This window comes from Bos mutus, chromosome 24 (genome assembly GCF_027580195.1).
Source record: "Bos mutus isolate GX-2022 chromosome 24, NWIPB_WYAK_1.1, whole genome shotgun sequence".
NCBI lineage: Eukaryota > Metazoa > Chordata > Mammalia > Artiodactyla > Bovidae > Bos > Bos mutus.
Genome location: NC_091640.1, coordinates 20,519,360 through 20,540,528, shown reverse-complemented (window position 1 = coordinate 20,540,528; position 21,169 = coordinate 20,519,360). Strand labels below are relative to the sequence as shown.

The 21,169-nt window shown below is 44.0% G+C and overlaps 1 protein-coding gene across 8 annotated transcripts in view; it reads left to right on the top strand.

Moving 5' to 3' along the window:
- FHOD3 (formin homology 2 domain containing 3) overlaps positions 1–21,169 on the top strand; it is a 523,370-nt gene that overhangs the window by 413,963 nt on the left and 88,238 nt on the right. For 6 of the 8 annotated variants that reach the window (XM_070361542.1, XM_070361540.1, XM_070361539.1 and 3 more), the window contains 3 exons: positions 950–1,084; positions 6,088–6,138; positions 12,903–13,117. In XM_070361542.1, coding sequence (XP_070217643.1) covers positions 950–1,084; positions 6,088–6,138; positions 12,903–13,117 — 401 coding nt within the window. The remainder of the gene's footprint in view (positions 1–949; positions 1,085–6,087; positions 6,139–12,902; positions 13,118–21,169) is intronic. The other 2 variants (XM_070361541.1, XM_070361537.1) reach the window with 1 other exon arrangement.

The following is a 21,169-nucleotide window of genomic DNA, read 5'->3' as shown; positions in this document are numbered from 1 at the left end:
TTCAAGTAGGCTATCACCCAAGCTATATATCAGAAATATTTGTGTCTTAGTTTAGACGTTTTCCCAATAAACAAAGGTTCAGTTGTCTGTCACAGATTTTATTATTCCCCAGAGGTCCAACAGACTCCCCTTCCCAGCTAACCCTCTTCTTTATTTCTCATATAGTTCCCTAATTTTGCTTTCTTCCGTCCATTCTCCTGACTTAAAATTTTCTGTGGTTCCCCTCTTATTCTTCACTAAGGCCTTCACATAGCTGACCATCCCCATCACAGCATCTTAAGTGAACAGTCCAGATTGTTTGTGTGGTATCATCAATAATCAAGTGCTGTCCTTTGAACAAGCTGCTTGTTCATGGACACTTCTTGACATGGAAATGAAATTTCCTTAATTCCGTTCAGATTTCAGACCATTGACCTTTTTTTTTCCTCCTTATCTGTCATCCCAATACCTTGTTTTAAGATGATACAATTATTTGGGGATGTATATTAAGAAATAGGTATATGGCAAAATATTTTTAGTACACGTAAAAGAGAAAACAGTTTTAAGCTGAATGTTTCTTCCAGGTCATCAGAGTCTTATCAGAAACCAGTTTTAAAATGTGCGCGTGTGTGTGTATGGAGAGAATATGTATTTATATTTTAAGCATATCCTGGAATACTTTTTGATAATAATATCACTCATTATTGATGACTGCTTATATGCCAAGCCTGCTGCTTGGTATTTTATATGCATTATCGCCTTTTTGTCCTCCGAGCATGTAAAGCAAGTTACTTATCTCCATTTACAGATGAAGATCTTGGAACAGAAGTCCTGAGACACTCAGTAATTTCCCCCACCCATTACCTAGGTACTGGCAGACCCTCAGTTCTAACCAAGGCTGACTGATTCCTACATTAGTCCTTTTAATCACTGGACGAGCCACTCAAACATTGACTCGTTGTGTCTTTAGGTCATCAGTGAGTGGTCTTCTCACGTCATCCTTTAGACAGCACCAAGAGTCCTTGGCAGCAGAGAGAGAGAGGCGGCGACAGGAGAGAGAGGAAAGGTTGCAGAGAATAGAACGAGAGGAAAGAAACAAATTCAGGTAAGATGGATTTAAAAACTTTTTTAATGAACTGAAAATTAAAGCACATGCTTTCACTGTTGCATATGGTTAATACTGGTATTAAAGGATTAGAGATTAATACGCTTGCTTCCGACGCTGCCTCTGTTTTCAAGAAGAGCAAGCCTGAAACAGGCTTGATCTAGTTTCTTGTGGCCTGTCTTCCTTTAACCTATGGCAGGAAACAGAGCCAGCCAGCCAGATTCAATTAAGGCCTGTGTGTTCTTGGGGCCTTCATTATCTAAAATGGTTTTATCCAGGCCTTCCTGAAGGCAGAGGACCTAATTGGCTTAATTTGACATTTTCCCCTGAAGCTATTCATGTTTTATTCATATTCTATTGGACACCTAAAAGAAAATGCTTTCCCACTTCCTGGTTTCTTACTCCTTGTAGCAATATTTCATATTTTTTTAAGGCAATAGTATTTCCTCCTGTTGGAGAGAAGAAGGCATTGTATTGATTAGTCCCAGGCCATTGTCCCCCCTGGTCTCTTTGGTCTCTGTCCAGCTCTAAAGATGTGTTCTTGGGTGGCCCACTCCAGCTTCTGTGTCTTGGCCTGTCTGCTCTGCTGAATCCAGGATCTCTCCTTTTCTCCTTCAGTCAGATCAACCTTTCCCCCCATCCTCCTGATCCACACCCTAACACTCCTCTAGCCTGGGTTCATGCTGTGGAGCTCTTTTTAAAATGCTGGACACTTGGTCCGTCTTTTCTCACACCTCGCGTTCCTCCTACTCTTCCTCCCTTCCCTTTGTCTCTCCCCTCCTTCCCTCTTGCCTTCTCCATCTCCTTCCTCCGCCCTCCTTCATCTTCCATTCATCTCTCCCGTAGTTTCTACACTCTTTTTTCTTCTTATTTCTCTCCCATCTCCGCTTCCTGTTTCTTCCCTTCAGTTTTTTTTGGGGAAACAGTCTTTGATCAATTACTCACAGTGAAATCTACGAAGGATATAAAGCATTGTCAACAAGGATTTACAAGTTCAATAATGCTTTTTTTTTTTCCCAGCCGCCAATAAGAGTATAGACTCCTCTGTTCATGGGATTTTCCAGGCAAGAATACTGGAGTGGGTTGCCATTTCCTCCTCCAGGGTGTCTTCCTGACCCAGGAATCAAACCTGCATCTCTTATGCTCCCTGCATTGGCAGGCAGGTTCTTAAGCACTACTGCCACCTGAGAAGCCTCTATATAGTCATAGAGATGAGCAGAGCTGTGAACTTGCCTTAACCGTAACTCACTACTATATGAAAACAAGTATCCCAAGTCTGGTGGGTAAAAAAACTAATCCTGACTTTTGTAAGATGGGGATTCACAAGCTGCATGAAGTAAAGCAACATCATTCAGATCAGATCAATCGCTCAGTCGTGTCCGACTCTTTGCGACCCCATGAATCGCAGCACGCCAGGCTTCCCTGTCCATCACCAACTCCCGGAGTTCACTGAGACTCACGTCCATCGAGTCAGTGATGCCATCCAGCCACCTCATCCTCTGTCATCCCCTTCTCGTCCTGCCCCCAATCCCTCCCAGCATCAGAGTCTTTTCCAGTGAGTCAGCTCTTCACATGAGGTGGCCAAAGTACTGGAGTTTCAGCTTTAGCATCATTCCTTCCAACATCATTATCACACCATATTTGTATGGTGTACCTTGAGCTGTCAGATTTCTACCAAATGATACATGAAAAGACCAGACCTGTATGCACCATTTCTCATGAGGTAGCTCTGGAAGTTGTCACTTTTGGAAAAACCAATTTGTAAAACTACTGGAACAGGTTAGATGCTCATGATTCAGGGCTTTCTGAGAGAGCCACATATTTCACCACCAAATAGCAGCAGAGCATCTGACTGAAACACATGGAAAATTCAGAGATTAGCTTACACATTTAAGGTTTTGATTGAAAACCTCTTAAAACAAGGTTCCAGATCTGGGAAAGATGAAATCAGTATGCTCCCTCCTGTCTCTTTTATGCCATCACGCAGTGCAGCCATCAGTCATGGACAGATTGAAAGCATGGAGCGCTGAAAACTCTGAATTGGAAAAGGGAGCAGGTGAATTGGGGATGGAGGCTAGCATTCAAAGTTCCACCAAAACCAGGGAGAGTTCACCATTTTTCCCTTCAGTATCACATGGCATGACTCAGAAGCGTCCCCAAGCCCAGAAGCACATGCCAGGTGTGAGCTGAAAGAGCTCTAAGGGAACGCCTCTTTTTCCGGACTGTTGTCGTTGTTCAGTCACTAAGTCATGTCTGACCCTTTGCCAACCATGAACTGCAGCACACCAGGCTTCCCTCCTTCACTGTCACCCAGAGTTTGCTCAAACTCATGTCGGTTGAGTTGGCGATGTCACTCAAACATCTCATCCTCTGTCACCCCTTCTCCTGCCCTCAATCTTTCCCAGCGTTGTGATCTTTTCCAATAAGTTGACTCTTTGCATCATGTGGCCAAAATATTGGAGCTTCAGCATCAGTCCCTCTGATGAGGAGCAGCAAAAGGAATTCCTGAGGGTTGGAGAGTTCAGAAGTCTCCTGTTTCATCTTATTTTTTTCTTTGTATCTCTGCCAGCCTCCAAGCAATATGGTTACAGAAGCACAGTGATGATATTAGTGTCCAGGCAGGTGCCTAAAACTCAGGGAGGGAACCCTTCCTGTGCTCAGAAGAGTGTGATGCAAGAACACTTCTTTTCTCCATGTCTCCTTCTGCTGCATTGCCCTGTAAGCAGATGGAGGTACTGAAAGCCTGTAGCAGAGCAGGGAAAGTAAAGCCCAAGTTTTTTGCCCAGAGGACCAGGAAGGGAGACATAAGTTAGGAGTCCAGAAAATGATGGGAAAGTTATAAAAAGTAGAGAGGTCAAGAGAGCAATCCAGAGGTCATCTCTAGTTTGTGCACATGTGACTCAGAACCTAAACAGGATACCACAAACTTGGAAAACTAAGTTCAGAGTGGAACACACTTAGGTATCAGACTGGCCACAGGGTGGTGCATATGAGGACCTGATAGGAATAGCATTAAAAATATTTGAGAACTGATCTAATGCTGGAACCAATATCAGAAGGCAGTCAGAGCTTATAGGCTGAGCCTAACTTGGTTGATTGCCCACTAAAGGAAAACAATCAAGATTCTTCATAGAATTTAAATAAGGCTCTGAGTCACATTGCAAAATATTTAAAATATACAGAATGCAATCCAAAACAATTTGTCATCGGAATCCAGGAAAAAAAAATCTTCAAAGGGAAAAGAGAATCAAAATATGCTGAACACAAAAGGACATAGATGTTGTCATTATCAGACACAGACTTTAAAGCAGCTGTTATAAACATGTTCTAAGGTATAAAGGCAAATGCTTTTGAAACAAATGAAAAGTCTCTGCAAAGAGATGGAAAATATAAAGAAGAAGCAAATGGAAATACATAGAGAAGCAGAAAATACAATAACCAAAATAAAAAAGGCTTTGAATGGTTTCAGCCGCAGAATAGAAATGAGAGAAAAGTCAGTGAATTTGAAGATGAAACAACAGAAATTATCCGATCTGAAAGACAAAACGAAATATTGAAAAAAAAAAAAGAACAGTGTCTGATGGACTCATAAAATAATACATCTTAGCATTTGTGTCTTTGAAGTCCCAGAAGAATAGGATAAGAGTCCATTGTAATATGTATTCAGCCCATATATTGGTAGTAAGAATTAGACCTGGGCAACCTCATCTTCAGAGACCATGCTCATAACTAGCTATTCACTGTTTTCTCTTGGTCACCAAAGAATCTCACTCATCATTTAAGAGCATAGTGAGATCCTGGCAAAATAAGCCTGTCTAGAAAGGAATGCTGATTATTGTACAGACCACACAGAACTACTGATTATGATGACTTCAATTCTATCCTGAAAATCTGAGGATGTGAATGAAAAGAAATTCAAAGAAGGAAATAGGAAAAGCTTTATAGAATCATGCCTGGGATTAGCCATATGGCTGACCCTTTATCAGCCACCTCATTGATACAAGTTATTCATGTTCCTTGTGCTGTTTTCTTTGCAAAGCATTCTTATCTGTTGTTATTTTTGTTGAATATTATCATAGTTTTCCCGGGTTATGGGAGATGTTATTTCTAGTGTGGTGAGTGATGAGAATGGATGTTTATAAATGATAACACATTTGTGCCTTTGTTGATTTTCCTCCCCCCTCCTAACCTGGTTTAGTTGCTCTTACTATCCCTTTATATCCAGGTTATCAGTGCCCAGAGGGGTGGAGTACTTAAGCTACCTTATGAGGTTCAGTGTAGAAAACTGTGATGTCACAGTGCTCCAGGAAAACAAATAGTTTACTGAGAAGGGACTGACCACATAGTCTTAGACTTAGATTCAAGTTGGAACCTCACCAGGAGAAACAGACAAACAAGCATTAAGACGAGACAGATTTGGGCATATTATGGATAAAGACAAGAGAGAATGCACAAAAGCTTCCAGTGATCTCTGCTTAGAAACTGAAGTGTGAGGGATTCAGAGGAAGAATCTTGGGCTGTGGCAGGAATATCTAAACTGTAGAGTGCAGTACAAATTGGCCAAGACACTTGGGCCCACCCAGATTCAAATCTTGAGGGGAATGTTGGGGAGTTACCAGAGCTTGGCTGTGTGGTACTCACCGCTGAATACTATTGCTTGCTTGTCATTGCCATATCTTATTGATGACTTGGTTTACCTTTTAAAAATCTTTTTGTCTCACCCCTCTTCCCCAAATACTTAAAGTCTTCTTTCTGAAGAGTAATTAGAGTTCTGAGTAAATCCAGTAATCCCTTGTTTTCATCTCTGTGATTTTATAGAAAATGTAGTACTTTTAAAGTATAGCCTTTATGTTTATATTTTAAAAATTTAACAATAACCACTTTCCATTTCTGAGATGATAGCTTTCATGATATACTCTGTTAATAATTTCTTGGCAATTTTATGAGCCTCTAATTCTATTGTTTTCCTTCCCCATTTTGTTTGTTTTGCATACTTCCATTAGCCGAGAGTATTTAGACAAAAGAGAAGAACAAAGACAAGCAAGAGAAGAAAGGTTTGTATATCTCTTCTTTCCCATTGTAACCAAATGGCATGTGACGTGTCACTCTTAACGAAGCCTGCAGAGGAGACTTTGGTAGTTAAAATACAATAGCTTCACCTAAGACCTAAGACCTTGGGAGCTGGCATTTTGCAGAATAGAGTGTCCTGGTTATCTCCATTTTCCAAGAAAGTACAGATTAATTATTTAGTGCCATCATGGTGTGAGATATATGTGTCTGTTCCTCCAAAACTCTTCTCCAAATAAACATATAGTTTAGCTTATTGACATGTGGTATATATTTTAAATGTCTTTTTACTACCACTGTTGAGCCTGGGTTAGGTGTCCCTCCTGTGTGTTTCCAAGTCATTTGTTCAGCATTTCTTCAACAAATATTTGAGCCCACACACTATGCCAGGCACTAGCTAGGGTGCCAGACCCTCCCAAGATACTCCCTGGAGGTGCCTGACCACTTACCCATCCCCTTGCTGAACTGTACTCAGTTCCTGCATGGCAGGAACCATACCTGGTTTTCCTGGGTGTCCCAGTGCCTGCCATAGGGCTTGCAGGTAGCAGACACTTAGGAAGAATGTATTGAATAAATGAGGCTTCCCTGGTAGCTCAGTGGTAAAGAATCTGCCAGCAATGCAGGAGACATGGGTTTGATCCCTGGGTTGGGAAGATCCCATGGAGAAGGAAATGGCAACCCGCTCCAGTATTCTTGCCTAGAGATTCCCAGGCTCAGCCTGGTGGGCTACAGTCCATGGGGTTGCAAAGAGTCAGACATGACTTAGCAACTAACCAACAACCAACAATTGAATAAAGGAGCAAAAGAACCAACAGCTTTAAAATATTTAAGCTGTTAAACCAGTTTGTTCATTTCAATGGCAACATACTTTGGATCCCTTTAAACCATATCAAGTTAATATATTCAGTGTCTGGTAAACTTAGATAAGCAGAGGAAATTGTTTTTGGAAGTAGACCAGCAAAAGGCAAGTTTACCCCTAGTTGGACACAACTGTCCAGCTGTACAGTTGTGAGAGCTGGACCGTAAAGAAAGCAGAGTGCCAAAGAATTGATGCCTTTGAACTGTGGTGCTGGAAAAGACTCCTGAGAGTCCTTTGGACAGCAGTGAGATCAAACCAGTCAATCGTAAGGGAAATCAACCCTGAATATTCGTTGGAAGGACTGATGCTGAAGCTGAAACTCCAGTATGTTGGTCATCTGATGCAAACAGCTAATTCATTGGAAAAGTCCCTGATGCTGGGAAAGATTGAAGACAGAAGGAGAAGAGGTTGTCAGAGGATAAGATGGTTGGATGGCATCACAGATGCAATGGACATGAACTTGGGCAAACTTAGGGAGATGGTGAGGGACAGGGAGGCCTGGCTTGCTACAGTCCATGGGTCACAAAGATCAGACCCAACTGTGCGACTGAACAGCTGTCCAGCCTGCAGTTATTCCCTCTACCACCAGGTGGGGGTTACTGCACAGAGAGACTGGAAAGGCTGGGCTCATACCAGAGCCAGTCCGGAACCAATCAGTCTCTGAACTATGCCAATAAAAAGTGGAATTGTGCTAATTTTTTTTAGACACCATCAGCTAAATAGATCAGGACAGTCTCAGACAGGGAAGAGTGGAGACTGTCTGTGTTCAATTAAAAGTTAGATGCTTACGTCGGCCTCATAAACAAAACCATGGCATTACTTTAATTCCAGTGTTCTATTAGATTATTGCCATCCTGATAACCAGTTGTGGCCAGCAAATTTATAGTAAAAGATGCTGGTAAAGAAACTCTAGTAAGTACCTGTTTTTTGTTTTTTGTTACACTGGAGGACATGACATATACCCTGGTTTAAGAAATCAAATTTTAGGACTCCCTTGCTAGTCTAGTGGTTAAGACTTCACCTTCTAATGCAGGAGGTATGGGTTCGATCCATGGTCAGGGAGCTAGGATCCCACATGCCTCATGACCGAGAGACCAGAACATAAAACAGAAGCAAAATTATAACAAATTCAATAAAGACTAAAAAAAAAAAAAATGGTTCACATAAAAAAAAATCTTAAAAAAGAAATCAAGTTGTATCTTTTAGCTTTCCCTCTGGACTCTGAACTTTTTTGAGCTTTTGGACAACTTGACAGTCATGTTGTATCTGTACAGGCAAGACTTTAAAGTTCCTGGAGAGAAGACCAGGTACTGTGTGCGTCAAGATCTGAGCTGGTTCAGACTGGAATCTAGTTTTTTCCAAATTGCTGAGGGCTGCCTCATTCTGCATATTATTTACTACTCTTTCCCCTGAAGTAGAGCATCACTTACCTGGAAAACTCACGCAGAGGAGGTTTCTACTCCTCTTCTCTGGCCTCCACTCTCTTCCCGACACCACCCACCACCCTGGGTCTTCTTAGCTGGTGTGGGATCGGGTTCTCCATGGCCCCATGTGGGGTTCTTTCTGTACAGCCTGCCTTTCTGTTTACCTGAGATTTGGGGAAGCAGCCAAGTATTTTCCTTTGATTTGAACCAGCCACTTTTCCTGGTTAGTTGGCTGTTTGAATTACCTGGTAAAGATGGAAGTGAGGGAGATATACTTTCATCCCTTGTTGGAAAGCAGTTGGGAGTTCCTGGTAAGCCAGGAAAAGATAAGATTTCCAAGTTATAATGGAACTTGGAAATGGATGGGAAAACTAATGGAGATCAGAGGTGGAAAGAGACATGGAAGAGAACTCCATCTTTTAACTCTTTCAGGGTGGAGCCAGGCATGTTTGTTTGGTCCCATGACTCAGAAAAGACAGCCAGACTCACAACAGAGAGGTTTTGAGGTTCATATAACCTAGTATAATGAGATGAATGTCATTTTGCTATTTTGAGGGGTAATGGCCATGCATACAAATTTGGTTTAATTTTTAATTTTAAAATTTCATGTCATCCCATTCCATAATTTTAGGTAAGCTGTTTTACTGATAATGGTGCAGATCCAGAGTAAGTCTCTGTCTGGTCTATTTCTAATTTTTTGTAAGTATTTATAAGAAAGTCTCTGTCTGATATTGATTGACTTGATGTTCGTGAATGATTCTTTTTTAGGGGTGATAAGGAGTGAGATCTGGGCTGGGAATCGTTGGGTTGGGATGGAGGTCAGGGTGAGAGTGGTCTGAGGGAGCTGGCAGGACTTGGAGAGGAGGTGCCTTATGGGAAGCAGAGGTTCTGAGGACAGAGTGCAAAGGGGACAGCTGGGACTGGGCAAGGATTTGGGAAATCATGCATCACAGTGATCCTGAAGCAATAAGAGCGGATTCTGAACATGATCTGAGGACAGACTAGAAGTTAGAGGGAGCCAGGTTTTGGTTTAAGGGAGAATTTCCAAGCACTTGGGTGGCAGGAAGAGTCATTAGTAAGTAGGTGCAGTGAAAAGTCATGCAGGGTTTCTAGTGCCTACTAGAGATTTAATAATTTAGATTTGAGCAAGCTCTGGGAGTTTGTAATGGACAGGGAAGTCTGGCGTGCTGCAGTTCATAGGGTCGTAAAGAGTCGGACACGACTGAGCGACTGAGCTGACTGAACTGAGTGCTTTTAGTTTTTAGCACATGACAGGCACTCAACAGAATATTTAATAAATAATGAAAAGATAAATGAATTAGATGTGGACAGAGGCAAGATAATGAGAATGTTTCAACGAGGGTAGGCAAAATGAAAAGTATTTTGAGTCGGGGGCATAGTCTGTTGATAGAAACCCAGTACTTTGTTCCTAGGAGGCTACATCAGAATCTGTTGATTGGAGGCAGTGTTGCTAGGCAGCCGAGGCGTGACCGTCATCAAATGGGCTGGGGGGCTCCTAGGATCGAGCACCACTTAGATCACTGTCGCAGGGAAGGTCGGGATAGAGGTCCAGCTTCCTCCCCAGGTTTTGCCAGAGGTGTCCATGGGGCAGGAGAGGTTGCTGAGCTTGAAGGTCTCCACGCTGGGTAGCCTGGCGCTCCCCAAGCATGCCCATCACCACTCCACCCATCGCAGGAATACAGAAACATAGCGGCTCTTGACACTTGGGCCTCCCCACCTCTGCCGTGTTTTAATGTTAATTGTGGAAAAGTGTACATAACATATAAGTTACTGTTTTAACCATTTTAAAATGTATAATCCAGTAGTGTTAAATACATTCACATTTTTGTGCAACTAGCCTCCAGCACTCTTTGTCTATAGAACTGACCCCTTAACCCTAAATCCTGCCATTTTTGTCTGTCATCTAAAGATCTTAAAAACAAGTCAGATTAAACCCCTTACTCATCCCCTCTGCCTGTCTCAGGGATCCTCAGGGGTGACATCCATGAGCCAAGAGGTGCACAGGAATAGTCTTTGAGAAGTCTATCCAGACCCTGGACCCCCTGGGGTCCCCCCTGAAAATGGGGTGAACCCTTTGGCTGCCAGCACATACCTACCAGCCTGGCTTCCCACAGGGAGGGGACCAGAGAGGCTAGGGTGGGGCTGGCAGAAATGGAGGTTGGTGATGGGTTGTCCTCCTGGCCTGAAGCCTTCTGTGTGGGGCTTCGTTACTTCTCTCCCTGATTTTGCTAGAGCATGGCTTCCCTCCTCTAGGATCCCCATCTCTGGGACATGTCCAGACCCTCTTGTTTGCCCTGGATTCCTCCTGCCCCCTGCCCTCGCCACTTGGACTCCACATGGGGACACGTGGGCCCGTAATGTGATCTCCTGGCCTCCCAGCCTTCCTGGCCTTCCATTTGCCCCCAGCCCTTTCATAATAAAATACAGGCCCCGACACTTGCCCTCAAGACCACTGTCTTCCATGATTCCTGTCACTTTCACCACCTGGTAGTTTTTTGGGGCCCATCTGCATTAACTTCAGAAATATCTCCTTTATGGTACTTTTCCTACTCTTTGAGAGATGATGTTGTTGGCAAGGAAAGTCCAGAGTCTCTAAAGCTTTCTTTCTGGGTCAAGTTTCACCCTGTTAACCATGAGACAGACATTTGTAAATGCAGATCCACATCATGCGTTTTAGCAGAGAGTCACCAGGAAAGTAAGCTCACTCCGCAAGAAGGTGAAATCCATGGCCCTGCCCTCTGGCGCCCTGGGCCGCAGGGAGGTGAGAGCACGTGGGCTGCTCCTGGAGGGTTCTTTGCCTCCTTCCCATCAGCCCATGAATGCACGGCGCCCAGGGAAAGAACTGAGGATGGTGATCTTCCTGTTCTCAAAAAGTCCTATCATCTGCTTGTTGAAAACAGACATACACATGTGAAAAGATGACTAAATATGCCAGGCAGTAAATGTAAAATGCCATCTGAGTTGAATGGGCTACATATCCGACATGAGTTCAGAGGCAAGGGCAAGATCGCTTCCAGCTGTGGTGGTCAGGACAGGCCCCCCCTGGGGAAGATGCGCGTGCGAGCCTGTCCCGGGGCCTGGCGGGAGAGCTGTGATGACTGCAGACCTGGGAGCCACGCCCCCTGAAGGATGGATGAAGAAATGTGTGCTTTCTAAAGGCATTCTTTTAAAAGGTTCAATGTGTGTGCTCTGCCTTTCTTATCCAGCTGAAGTAAAAGCGCCGTGTGTGCAGTGTCTGGGTAGGGGCTACAGGGTCTAGGGCCGGGGGCTTGCCCTTGGGAAGTAACTGAAGCAGTGAGTTTAGGTGGATGTGAGTGAGGGTCTGGAATAAGCATTTGCAAAGTTTTGTGGTGGGTATGATAGTCAAAAGGGGTTTCCCAGGTGGCACCAGTGGTAAAGAACCCGCCTGCCAATGCAAGAGACATCGGAGACGTGGGTTTGATCCCTAGATCAGGAAGCTTCCCTGAAGTTGGGCATGGCAACTCACTCCAGTATTCTTGCCTGGAGAATCCCATGGACGGAGGAGTCTGGTGGGCGAGAGTCCATAGGATTGCAAAAGAGTCAGACACCACTGAAGCGACTTAGCATGCACGCACGCATGATAGTCAAAAACCTGCTACAGCTGAGTTCATGAATTTATTCCTGAACAAATAATGATGGGTAAAATTAGCAGACATCTGGAAGAGGCACATATTTCAGAGTTATTTTGGTCTGATCTATAAAGCACTCTATGAGGAATATGATTGGTAGCTGGTCTTAATAAACAGTTAGTGGGTTCTGCCTGCCTGAAATGCAAAACAGATGTATCTTTGTTCTTTTAAACTGACTTTGATGAATAAACTATATGTGACGTCAGGGCCAAGCTATTGGATGTCTGAGTCCTACTCAGAAATATTTTAGAATATAAAAAACTTTCCATGGTCGACACGGAGAGAACAAAGTGAATTCCAGTCACATTGCTGTTAGCGTTGAAGCAGGTTCAGAAATCCAGGGAAGGCTTCATCCAACAACCTTTTGGTATTTTGGGGCATTGTTCCTGTCTGCTGCACCAAGGCACCCTCCCATTTCACAGCTGCGAGCTCTGAGGGCGTGTGGTTTTCAGCTGTCACTGTTGGGGCTTTTTTGATGGTCATTATTGCTGTTTGGCTTGTTTGCACAAATGTTTCCTAATAGAGCAAACTAGGATTCTGCAGCAGTGATCTGGTATCTGGAGACTGTGATGTTACCACTTCCCCCAATTTGTTTGGTTATGAATGATGCAGGATTTTTAATCATTAGCATCTTGGCTTTGCTGGGTGTTTTTGGCAGACGGGCCCTCCAGCCAGCCCTGCGCTGTGCTCTTTGCATCAGGAAACCAGCTCACTCTGCAGGTGTTTCATCCATAAACAAGCACCAGCCACGGGCTCCTCTTTCTTTTTACGGAAACCCTTTGGAATTTAACTTTCAGATACAAATACTTGGAGCAGTTGGCAGCTGAGGCGCATGAGAAGGAGCTGAGAAGCCGGAGTGCGAGCCGGGGCAGAGCTGACCTCTCCTTGGACCTGACCTCACCGGCAGCCCCCGCCTCCCCCGCCCCCCTGGGCCGTAGCCCTTCATCTCTAGACTCGCAGGAGGTTCCCACGGTATCATCCTCCTCCCCAGGAACGCCTCAGCATCCCCAAGGTGAGTGAAGGGAGAGGAGAGGGGAACTGATGCGGTAATTAACATCAGACAGGCTTCTAGGCAGCAGGAACCATCCCAACGTGCAAACTCATACTGAGAGGCAGCTAATGGGAAGCTTCAGGGGTGGCTGTGACCTGAGCTGTCACTAATAGCAAGGGGTTTACAAAGCCACTTACTACAGCAAAATTATTTATAAAGCTTGTCAGTGTATGATCACTGGAAAGGGAGAATGCTGAAAATAAGACTCACTTTGACATTTAATCCTAATTCACAGGATAATAAGTTAGGATTAATTTATTCCTCTGTCATTTGCATGTTCTCTATTTATTGGCTCTGCTCCTCCCGTAGGAATTGTCGGTCTGGTTTAAGTTACACTGATAGAGGGTAAAATTAACCAGAGCAAACAAAGAAACATGGACCTCATGCAAACAGAAGTAAAATATTGAAGAAGGAAAAAAAAGAAGATAGTAAAGATGACTGGCCTGTGGTATGGGAGTGGGTGTAGATGCTTGTGTTAGAAGCAGACAGACAGGCTCTCCCTGGAGAAACTGCCTGTCGTCTTAGCTTTATTTGGAGAAAAGCAGTGCCATCGTACCCTGCAGCCTCGGAGCATCAGCAGATTTCCTGATGGCTCTGCAAATTGTGGGCCCGTTTTCTTTCACGTTGTCAGAGAGGACGGTCCTCAGGTACAGGCGCCTAACGCTGCATGTTGACTAACCCTGCAGCCAGCACGGTTTGGTTTAATCGAGTGTGATGGCTTGCAGCCTGCTGTAGGCTTAGCCAACTGAAGACAGCGGAGACACTAAACTTTTAACTCTAGGAAGGTTGACTAAATATGGCGTAAAGTCTAATTTAAACAAGGCAGGACTCCATGACCTCAGCAGAACTGGCTGTAACTGAACCATCTTGTCTGTCCAGTTCTTTGCTGGCTCTCCGAGCCTCGGGGCTCAATCTCCTGGAGCGGGCTGGTTCCATCCCAGCTCCCCATCACGTCCTGTTACTCCTGGTCCTGGAGCCATGGAAGATTGTCCTGGGCAGATGGCTCAGTCCTAGATGAGTAATGTCGGTCTTAAAATGTTAAGACTCCGGGAATCAGGAAAACAGATTTCTCTGTAACAGCAGTGTGCTTTCCAAACTCAGCCTGATATCACTGTTCTATCTAAATGGTGGTATTTCCAGAGGCCATATAAAAAATATTCCCCCTGCAAGCTGTGGTTCAGGACTTAATCTGGATACTTTTAACTCTAAGAGTTGTTATCTCCAGCACTTTACAGAAGGGTTTTGTCCAAACTGTGACGTACAGAATGGCCCCAAGCTAAGAAGGAATTGTCAGTATCTATAAATACTATTTGTCCTCGAGATTTTTAATCTATTTGATGTTTGTGGCAAAACCAAGACAGTTCCCTGAGTATTTTGTCCGGTGTCAGTCAAACTTGAAGCCATCCTATCCAATTAAAAAGAGAGTGTTTTAAACTTTAATCAGAACACAGGAAATATTTTGTGTGTACATAATATGCATTTGTGGAAGGTTATTTCAGTATGCTTTCAGAAAGATAAATAGCAAATGTCATTTTCCTCTTCAGAGAAGGGGTAAACAGAGACTAAGAAAATGTTTGACTGAAATCACACCCTAAATGGTTATCTACATCAGAAAAAGGAATATTGGACTTGAATTTAGACACAGTTACAAATTAACGAAACAGCATTGGTGTTTCCTTTTTCCTTAGGGAGAGGGGAGACGCAGTGGCTCTTATAGAATCTAGAAACACTTCCATCATATATTAAGTTATTATCATCCATCAAATCAGCTGGAGCCAGCAAAGTGTTCTAACATCCTTGTCCTAGTATATAACCGAGTTATTCGATTGGAAAGTCTAAGTGTAGAAGAAGAAAGGCTGTAGGAGGATGCTCTCAAGAGAAATGATGAAGCATCTTTCTGATTTGGAGCCATTGGACCAGAACACAAAGTAGGTGTGGCGTAAGGGCTTCTCTTCTCCTGGTTTGTTACTATCTTGGAAGCATTCCACGAGGTCCCGGTTACTGGTCTCATCTTTTCACCAGGTCCCCGTTTTCAAATGCTCAGAGTAATTTTTTGCTGATCCCTAATATTTAGAATATTCCAACAGCTGGGGGAAGAATAAAATATATAATCACACATCCAGATGTTTGTCTTGCACCGAACACCTGGCACATGGTCCAAACATGCCAGGGGTTGACTCGCTTTTTCGTTCTTTATCCTTGTGGGGTCATGTGCTAATAATTCATTTCTCATTTCTGTAGCACTTAGCTGCTTCCTTCCAAATGCTGCTCTTTAATACCTTGTGGTGCATCTCAGTAAGGAAGGGAGATGCTCTTATCCATACTTCATGGAGGCTCGGATAGATGGGGATGTGCTTCAGATCTTGCTGGTGCCATGCTGGGAGTAAAGATCACTGTTTCACTCCCAACCCAGCCATTCATTGTGCCATGGTATCTGTGGTGATGCTCCCAAGAATCCCATGCCATCCCCTCATGACCCTCTCCCCAGTATCTATCAAAATTGTGACCTACATTTCAGAATTACATTTACAAAGAAAAAGGAACAGCAAATATTTATTCCTGAATTATGTATACCTTAGGGTTAAAGGTCACTCTGTGAGTTCTTACGTAAATTCTTTTGATAACAGAATATATGAAAACATTAAAGCTTTCCCTCCCTTTTCCCTTACAAAATATATTTACGAAGAGGGAAGAGTTAATGGTAAAATACCTGCAGCGTTATGTGGCGTCTAGTGAGATCTTTCAGCCAAAAACCTTCCCAGCTAAATCTGCTGTAACTTTTGTGTAAATCACGCCACTGCTCCCACCATCGAGTCATTGTGTGCTTGAATTATTTTTCCATCTGGCCCTCTTGTGGTTCATAGCAGGTGTTTGTCCCAGTGGTGCCTAAAACCGGTGGTGATGATCTGAATATTTTCCCTTTGTGTCAAACTGCCAGGCCCATGTGCGCTCATTTGCGCTGTGCTCTAATTAATGGAGACGATTAGCCCCCAGTTTAGGCAACCATGGAAGGACCGCTCTCTTCATCCATTGCTTTAATTATTATTTTTTACATTTTATTTACTTATTGGCTGCACTGGGTCTTCATTGCTGCAGAGATGGCTTTCACGCCTTTCTGTACTTGCGGAGACGGGGGCTTCTCTTCGTTGCGATACAAGGGCTTCTGACTGCAGCGCTTCTCTCGTTGTGGAGCACAGGCTGTAGGGCACCGGGGCTTCAGTAGTTGTGGTCCCCGGGCCCCAGAGCACAGGCTCCGTAGTTGTGGTATGCGGGCTCAGTTGTTCCGAGGCATATGGGATCTTCCCCGGCCAGGATTTGAACCTGTGTCGCCTGCATTGGCAGGCGGAGTCTTATCCCCTGGCCCACCAGGGAAGTCCCATTGCTTGAATTATGCTTTCCTTATTTTCACTGAGCCCTCATGGTATCCATCAGAATATCTATCCAATAAATGTGTTTCCTGTTATTTTAAAGCTTTCAGAGATGACTCTGGAAACACACAAGTTTTCCACACTAGGTAGAGAAAAGGTGCAACGTTCTTTTGGAATGGAGTTCTTCGATGTGGCTTTAAGGAAATTACTCTGAGGACTGAAAACAATGATCATCTAGGAACTCCCTGACAGTCCAGTGTTTAGGACTCTGCACTTTTAATTCCAAGGGCCTGGGGCTCAATCCCTGGTTGGAGAACTAAGATCCTGCAAGCCACTTAATATGGCCAGGAAAAAAAAAAAAGATAATCTATAGGCCCACAGTGAAGTCAGTGCAGCAAGGTAAACTGTTAGGCCAGGGGTGTCAGATCTCGGTAACCTATTTCATGGAAACAAAGTGGAGAAAATCGCTGATCTCGAAACCAGGTTTTGATGGTGGTCCCTGCAGGATGTCTCGGGGTTGAACTGCCTTCCTTGGAGGCTAGAACTGTGTTCTTCCCAGGCTCCCTGGCTCCAACACCGGAGTGCCCCCTGAGGCTAAATGAGAGAAATGACCATCCCCAGGAGAAGGAAGATGCTGTCAAGAGTTGATAAGGTGATTTCACTCATTAATATAGCCACGAAAGCACACATAATGGCTAGATTATTTTTCTTATTTTGAGCTCGGTACTTTTTATTTTACACACAGAGCTAGCATGTTACAGATGCATTTAAAAATTTACCATACTCTATTAATTCTATGTCAAGGAAAAATACGTTCAACAGTATGATTTTTTTTCTACCTGTAATTGATTCCTACATATTTCCAAATGTCTTACTCTTTGGCGCTGGAGATATAAAATGTGGCTTATGTGGTCACGGCCTATTCACCAGCACTCAGCTGGAGGCACTTACAGAAATTATGGGCATGGTAAACTAATATTTTCTCTAAACCATGAATAGAACCTAGGTCTCCCACCTTGCATGCGGATTCTTTACCAGCTGAGCCACCAGGGAAGCCCAAGAATACTGGAGTGGGTAGCCTATCCTTTCTCCAGGGGAACTTCTTGATCCAGGAATAGAACCAGGGTCTCCTGCATTGCAGGTGGATTCTTTACCAGTTGAGCTACCCGGGAAGCCCCTAAGCATTTACAGTACTGGTAAATATGATAATTCTTCTAGTCTTCTGATCTTCACACCTGGAAATAAAATATAGACATACAGTAATGGCATGAAATGTTCGATTTGTTTCCGTGAATCATCATTTTTCATCATTTTCATTCATCATGGCTCCTGTCATCGTTACCAGTCACTGACTGAGCATCTTTGTTACCTTCATTGTGTAACATATTTTTGGTGTCCTTCAGGCAAAAAGGTGCTCTCCTAGGTTACCCTGTCCACAGGGTAGAGATCAGAAACATCTGGCATCCTGTTTCCAGCTGGCACAGAAGCAATGGAATATCATCCATCATCAGCCTAATGCATGCTGGTTCCCTTGCATAAAGCTTCTGGACACCTCCAGTCCAGGATTTCATGAGTTGGCAGGAAACTAGATTCCTGGTGGTTCTGTGACTCAGGGCTGCCCCACCTCACCTGACTGCTGCTACTTAATGCCATTTGTTCAATGAGACAGAATCTCTCAGGGACTCAACCCAAGGGCAAGGCCAGGGCCCTGCCTGCTATGCCTGCCGGGGAACATTTGACAGCCTTTGTGAATCATGGGAGTTTTCTGCTTGCCATTTCTCCATTTCTAAAAAAAAGGAACAGATAATACTTTCCCATTTTTCCTCTTACACAGAATGACAGTTGCCTGCAGTATGTCTTCTTGTCCCATTTTATAAAACATTAAATAGTCCTAAGTTTTTTTGAAGCAAAGTATAAATCCTACTGAAGTTTACTTAAGTAAAGATAAAGCTCAGAGTGGCATTGGGACTGTTGTTAAAGCAGGATATTATATGAGTGCCATGATAATCTCATAGATGACAAATAGACGTCAATATCTGCCAAAGGTCTGAGACTTCACCCTACTTAAAAGCTAGTAAGTTAGCCCGCCATGATCTCATGGATGTTGGCAGAAGACACGAAACTCCTGGGTCAGAAACAAAGGACTTTATTACTCACAGCGATAGTAGTAGCCAAGATAGCAGCATTTGTGCCATTTCTGCAAGTCGCAGTTTCCACAAGGTGATGTGAATAAGCCCACGTGACACCTGCACACACTGAGTGGAACCCTGAGTTGAAGGATCTCAAATCTTTATTGGGCAGTTAGCGCATCTTCCCTTTATCCCAGAGGGAGACGTGATCTTGCTCACAGTGGGCGATAAACCAAGTAGTGGTTGGTTCCAGAGGGAGACTGTCTCTGTCTTACAAGGCTGTTTTCTATGCATACCTCCTTAGAAGGATGGCCCAGAATCAAGGCTATGGTGGCTTTGCTTGTCAGACTCCAGAAATGAGAGACCCATGGAGAATTGTTTCCAAGGTTGGGGTTATAGTGATTTTTAACCAACCTTTATCATCAAATTCTCATTCTAAAAACTGTTTAATGTAAACAAAAAAATCCAAGTTTGAAACAGCTGTTGGCTTGTTTGTTCTTATTTGACAAGAAGAAAGAGTATCAGGAGCTATAAAGCCCAGTGGGGAGCAGATGCTGTGTGCGTCTGGAGATGCTCCAGGGCATCCGGAGAGACAGGAGTGCCTTTCATCCCAGGGGAAAGCCTTTGGTAAGTGTTTACAGCTACAGTCAGAAGGCCTCCCTGGGTGGGGGCTGTGGACCTTCTTCAGTCAGTGTGGTACAGCAAAGAGGAGTAACTCTCAGGTTTCTTCTCGCCTCCTTATCTGTGCTCAGGACCTCGCTCTCTCCTCTGCCATCTCCATCTCCCCTCTTTCCCCCCAGCGTCCCTCCTCCCCCATACCCCTGCCTTCCCCCACGCACTCCCCCAAGGCATTTGTACAAAGTGGTATAACACCAGCAGTGAGGCAGGATGATCAAACACTGGTTTTCCAGCCCCTAAGAGGATGCTTTTTCAAGACCTTTCCTGAGTTCCACAAATCTTTAGAGCTTTCCAAAGCTGTGAGATCTTCTAAAGAAGCCACCTCCACCCGATACACTGGGAAGTTCCAGTAGCTTTTTGTTGACTTTCTAGGTTCAGCAACTCTGTCTTTCTTCTAGAACTCTCTAGACTCGAAAGTGTTACTGGGCTTTCGTGTCGTGGTCGTCTTCTGTCATTGTGATTTCATCATCTTGTCTCACATTTGTCCTCATTTTGTCTCAATCTTCTTACCAACTCTTCTTCTACCTGCCCCCTAGGTGTCAGAGTTTTCCAGGATTCCTTCTCCAGCAACTCCCTGTGTTCACGCCACACCTCCTGTACCTTCACAGGCCCATCTGTGATTTTTAGCAACCTGCCGAGTGCTGAAATCCACCGTGTCTGCCTCTCCAGCTGTGGCCTTCCTGAGCTCAGGACTCATGTATCCAACCTCCTTAGACATCACCATCTGAATACGCCTTAGACACTTCAGACTTATCGAGTACCAGTCAGGGGCATTTTGATGGGAGGTGTCCCTCATCTTTCCCCCATAAAACTAACAAATCTGCTCATACCTCCCAGTCCTTGTCTGCTTAAGACCATTTCTCTTGGCCTCCTTATTTAAGTTGGAAGCAGATAGGTAACTTCGACTTCTCCCTTAATGCTTACCCCTACATCCAGTCAATCACCAAATGTCGATGTGCTCTTTTCCCTCAAATCAGCCCTCTCCCTTGTCTCCCCGTTGTCAATGCTTCAGTCCAATCTTAACCATCCCTGATCTGGACCATTTCTATAGCTTCTACTATATCTCACCTCCCCAGGTTCTTCTTATAGCCCAATCCCCTCCCCCCCCCAAAAAAAATCATGTCTATACCATGATTTTAAAACCCGTTAGTGGCTCTCCATCATCTACAACATGAAGTTAAGACCTTGCATGGCACTCAAGACTCTTGGGTATCCAGTCCCCACAATGAGTTTCTTACCACCATAACCACCTTTACATGTTACGCTCCATCAGGACCAAACCACCCTCAAAGTGGAAAGGTGTCTTGTTCTGTCTCTGTTTTTCTCTTGAGCCATTCTTGAATCTCATGTGTCTCTTGTGGTTTAAACAGCTTACTGCACCCAGTGTGATTTAAGAGTCCAAGAACCTGTAGTTGGAGAGAACGTGGCCGGTGACTCTAAGCCCAGGACTTCTTATAGCGTTCCACTGAAGCTCAGTGAAAACTGGCTTATCAGAACTCTGAGGGCGGGTGTGGGATCTCCAAGGTGGTATCTTCCAAAAGGACTTTTAAAAGTAATTTTGAACATATATGGATTTCATCTTAAGAGGTGGTTTAGGCCCGAGCCTGTTTGAAAACTCTGGCTCTAATTTTGAGGACAAAGCTGGATTGTATTTTAAAGGCATACAAATTCATTAGACCGGTGAATCGGTATTTTGCAGGTAATATGTGTCTTTTTGGAATAAGCCTAAGTGGACTGAGTTTGGGCCCATCCTAATGAACCTGTTCCTATAGAGCAATGATTCTCAGCCAGGAGTGGGTTTTGCTCTCAGGGGACATGTGGTAGTATCTGGAGGTATT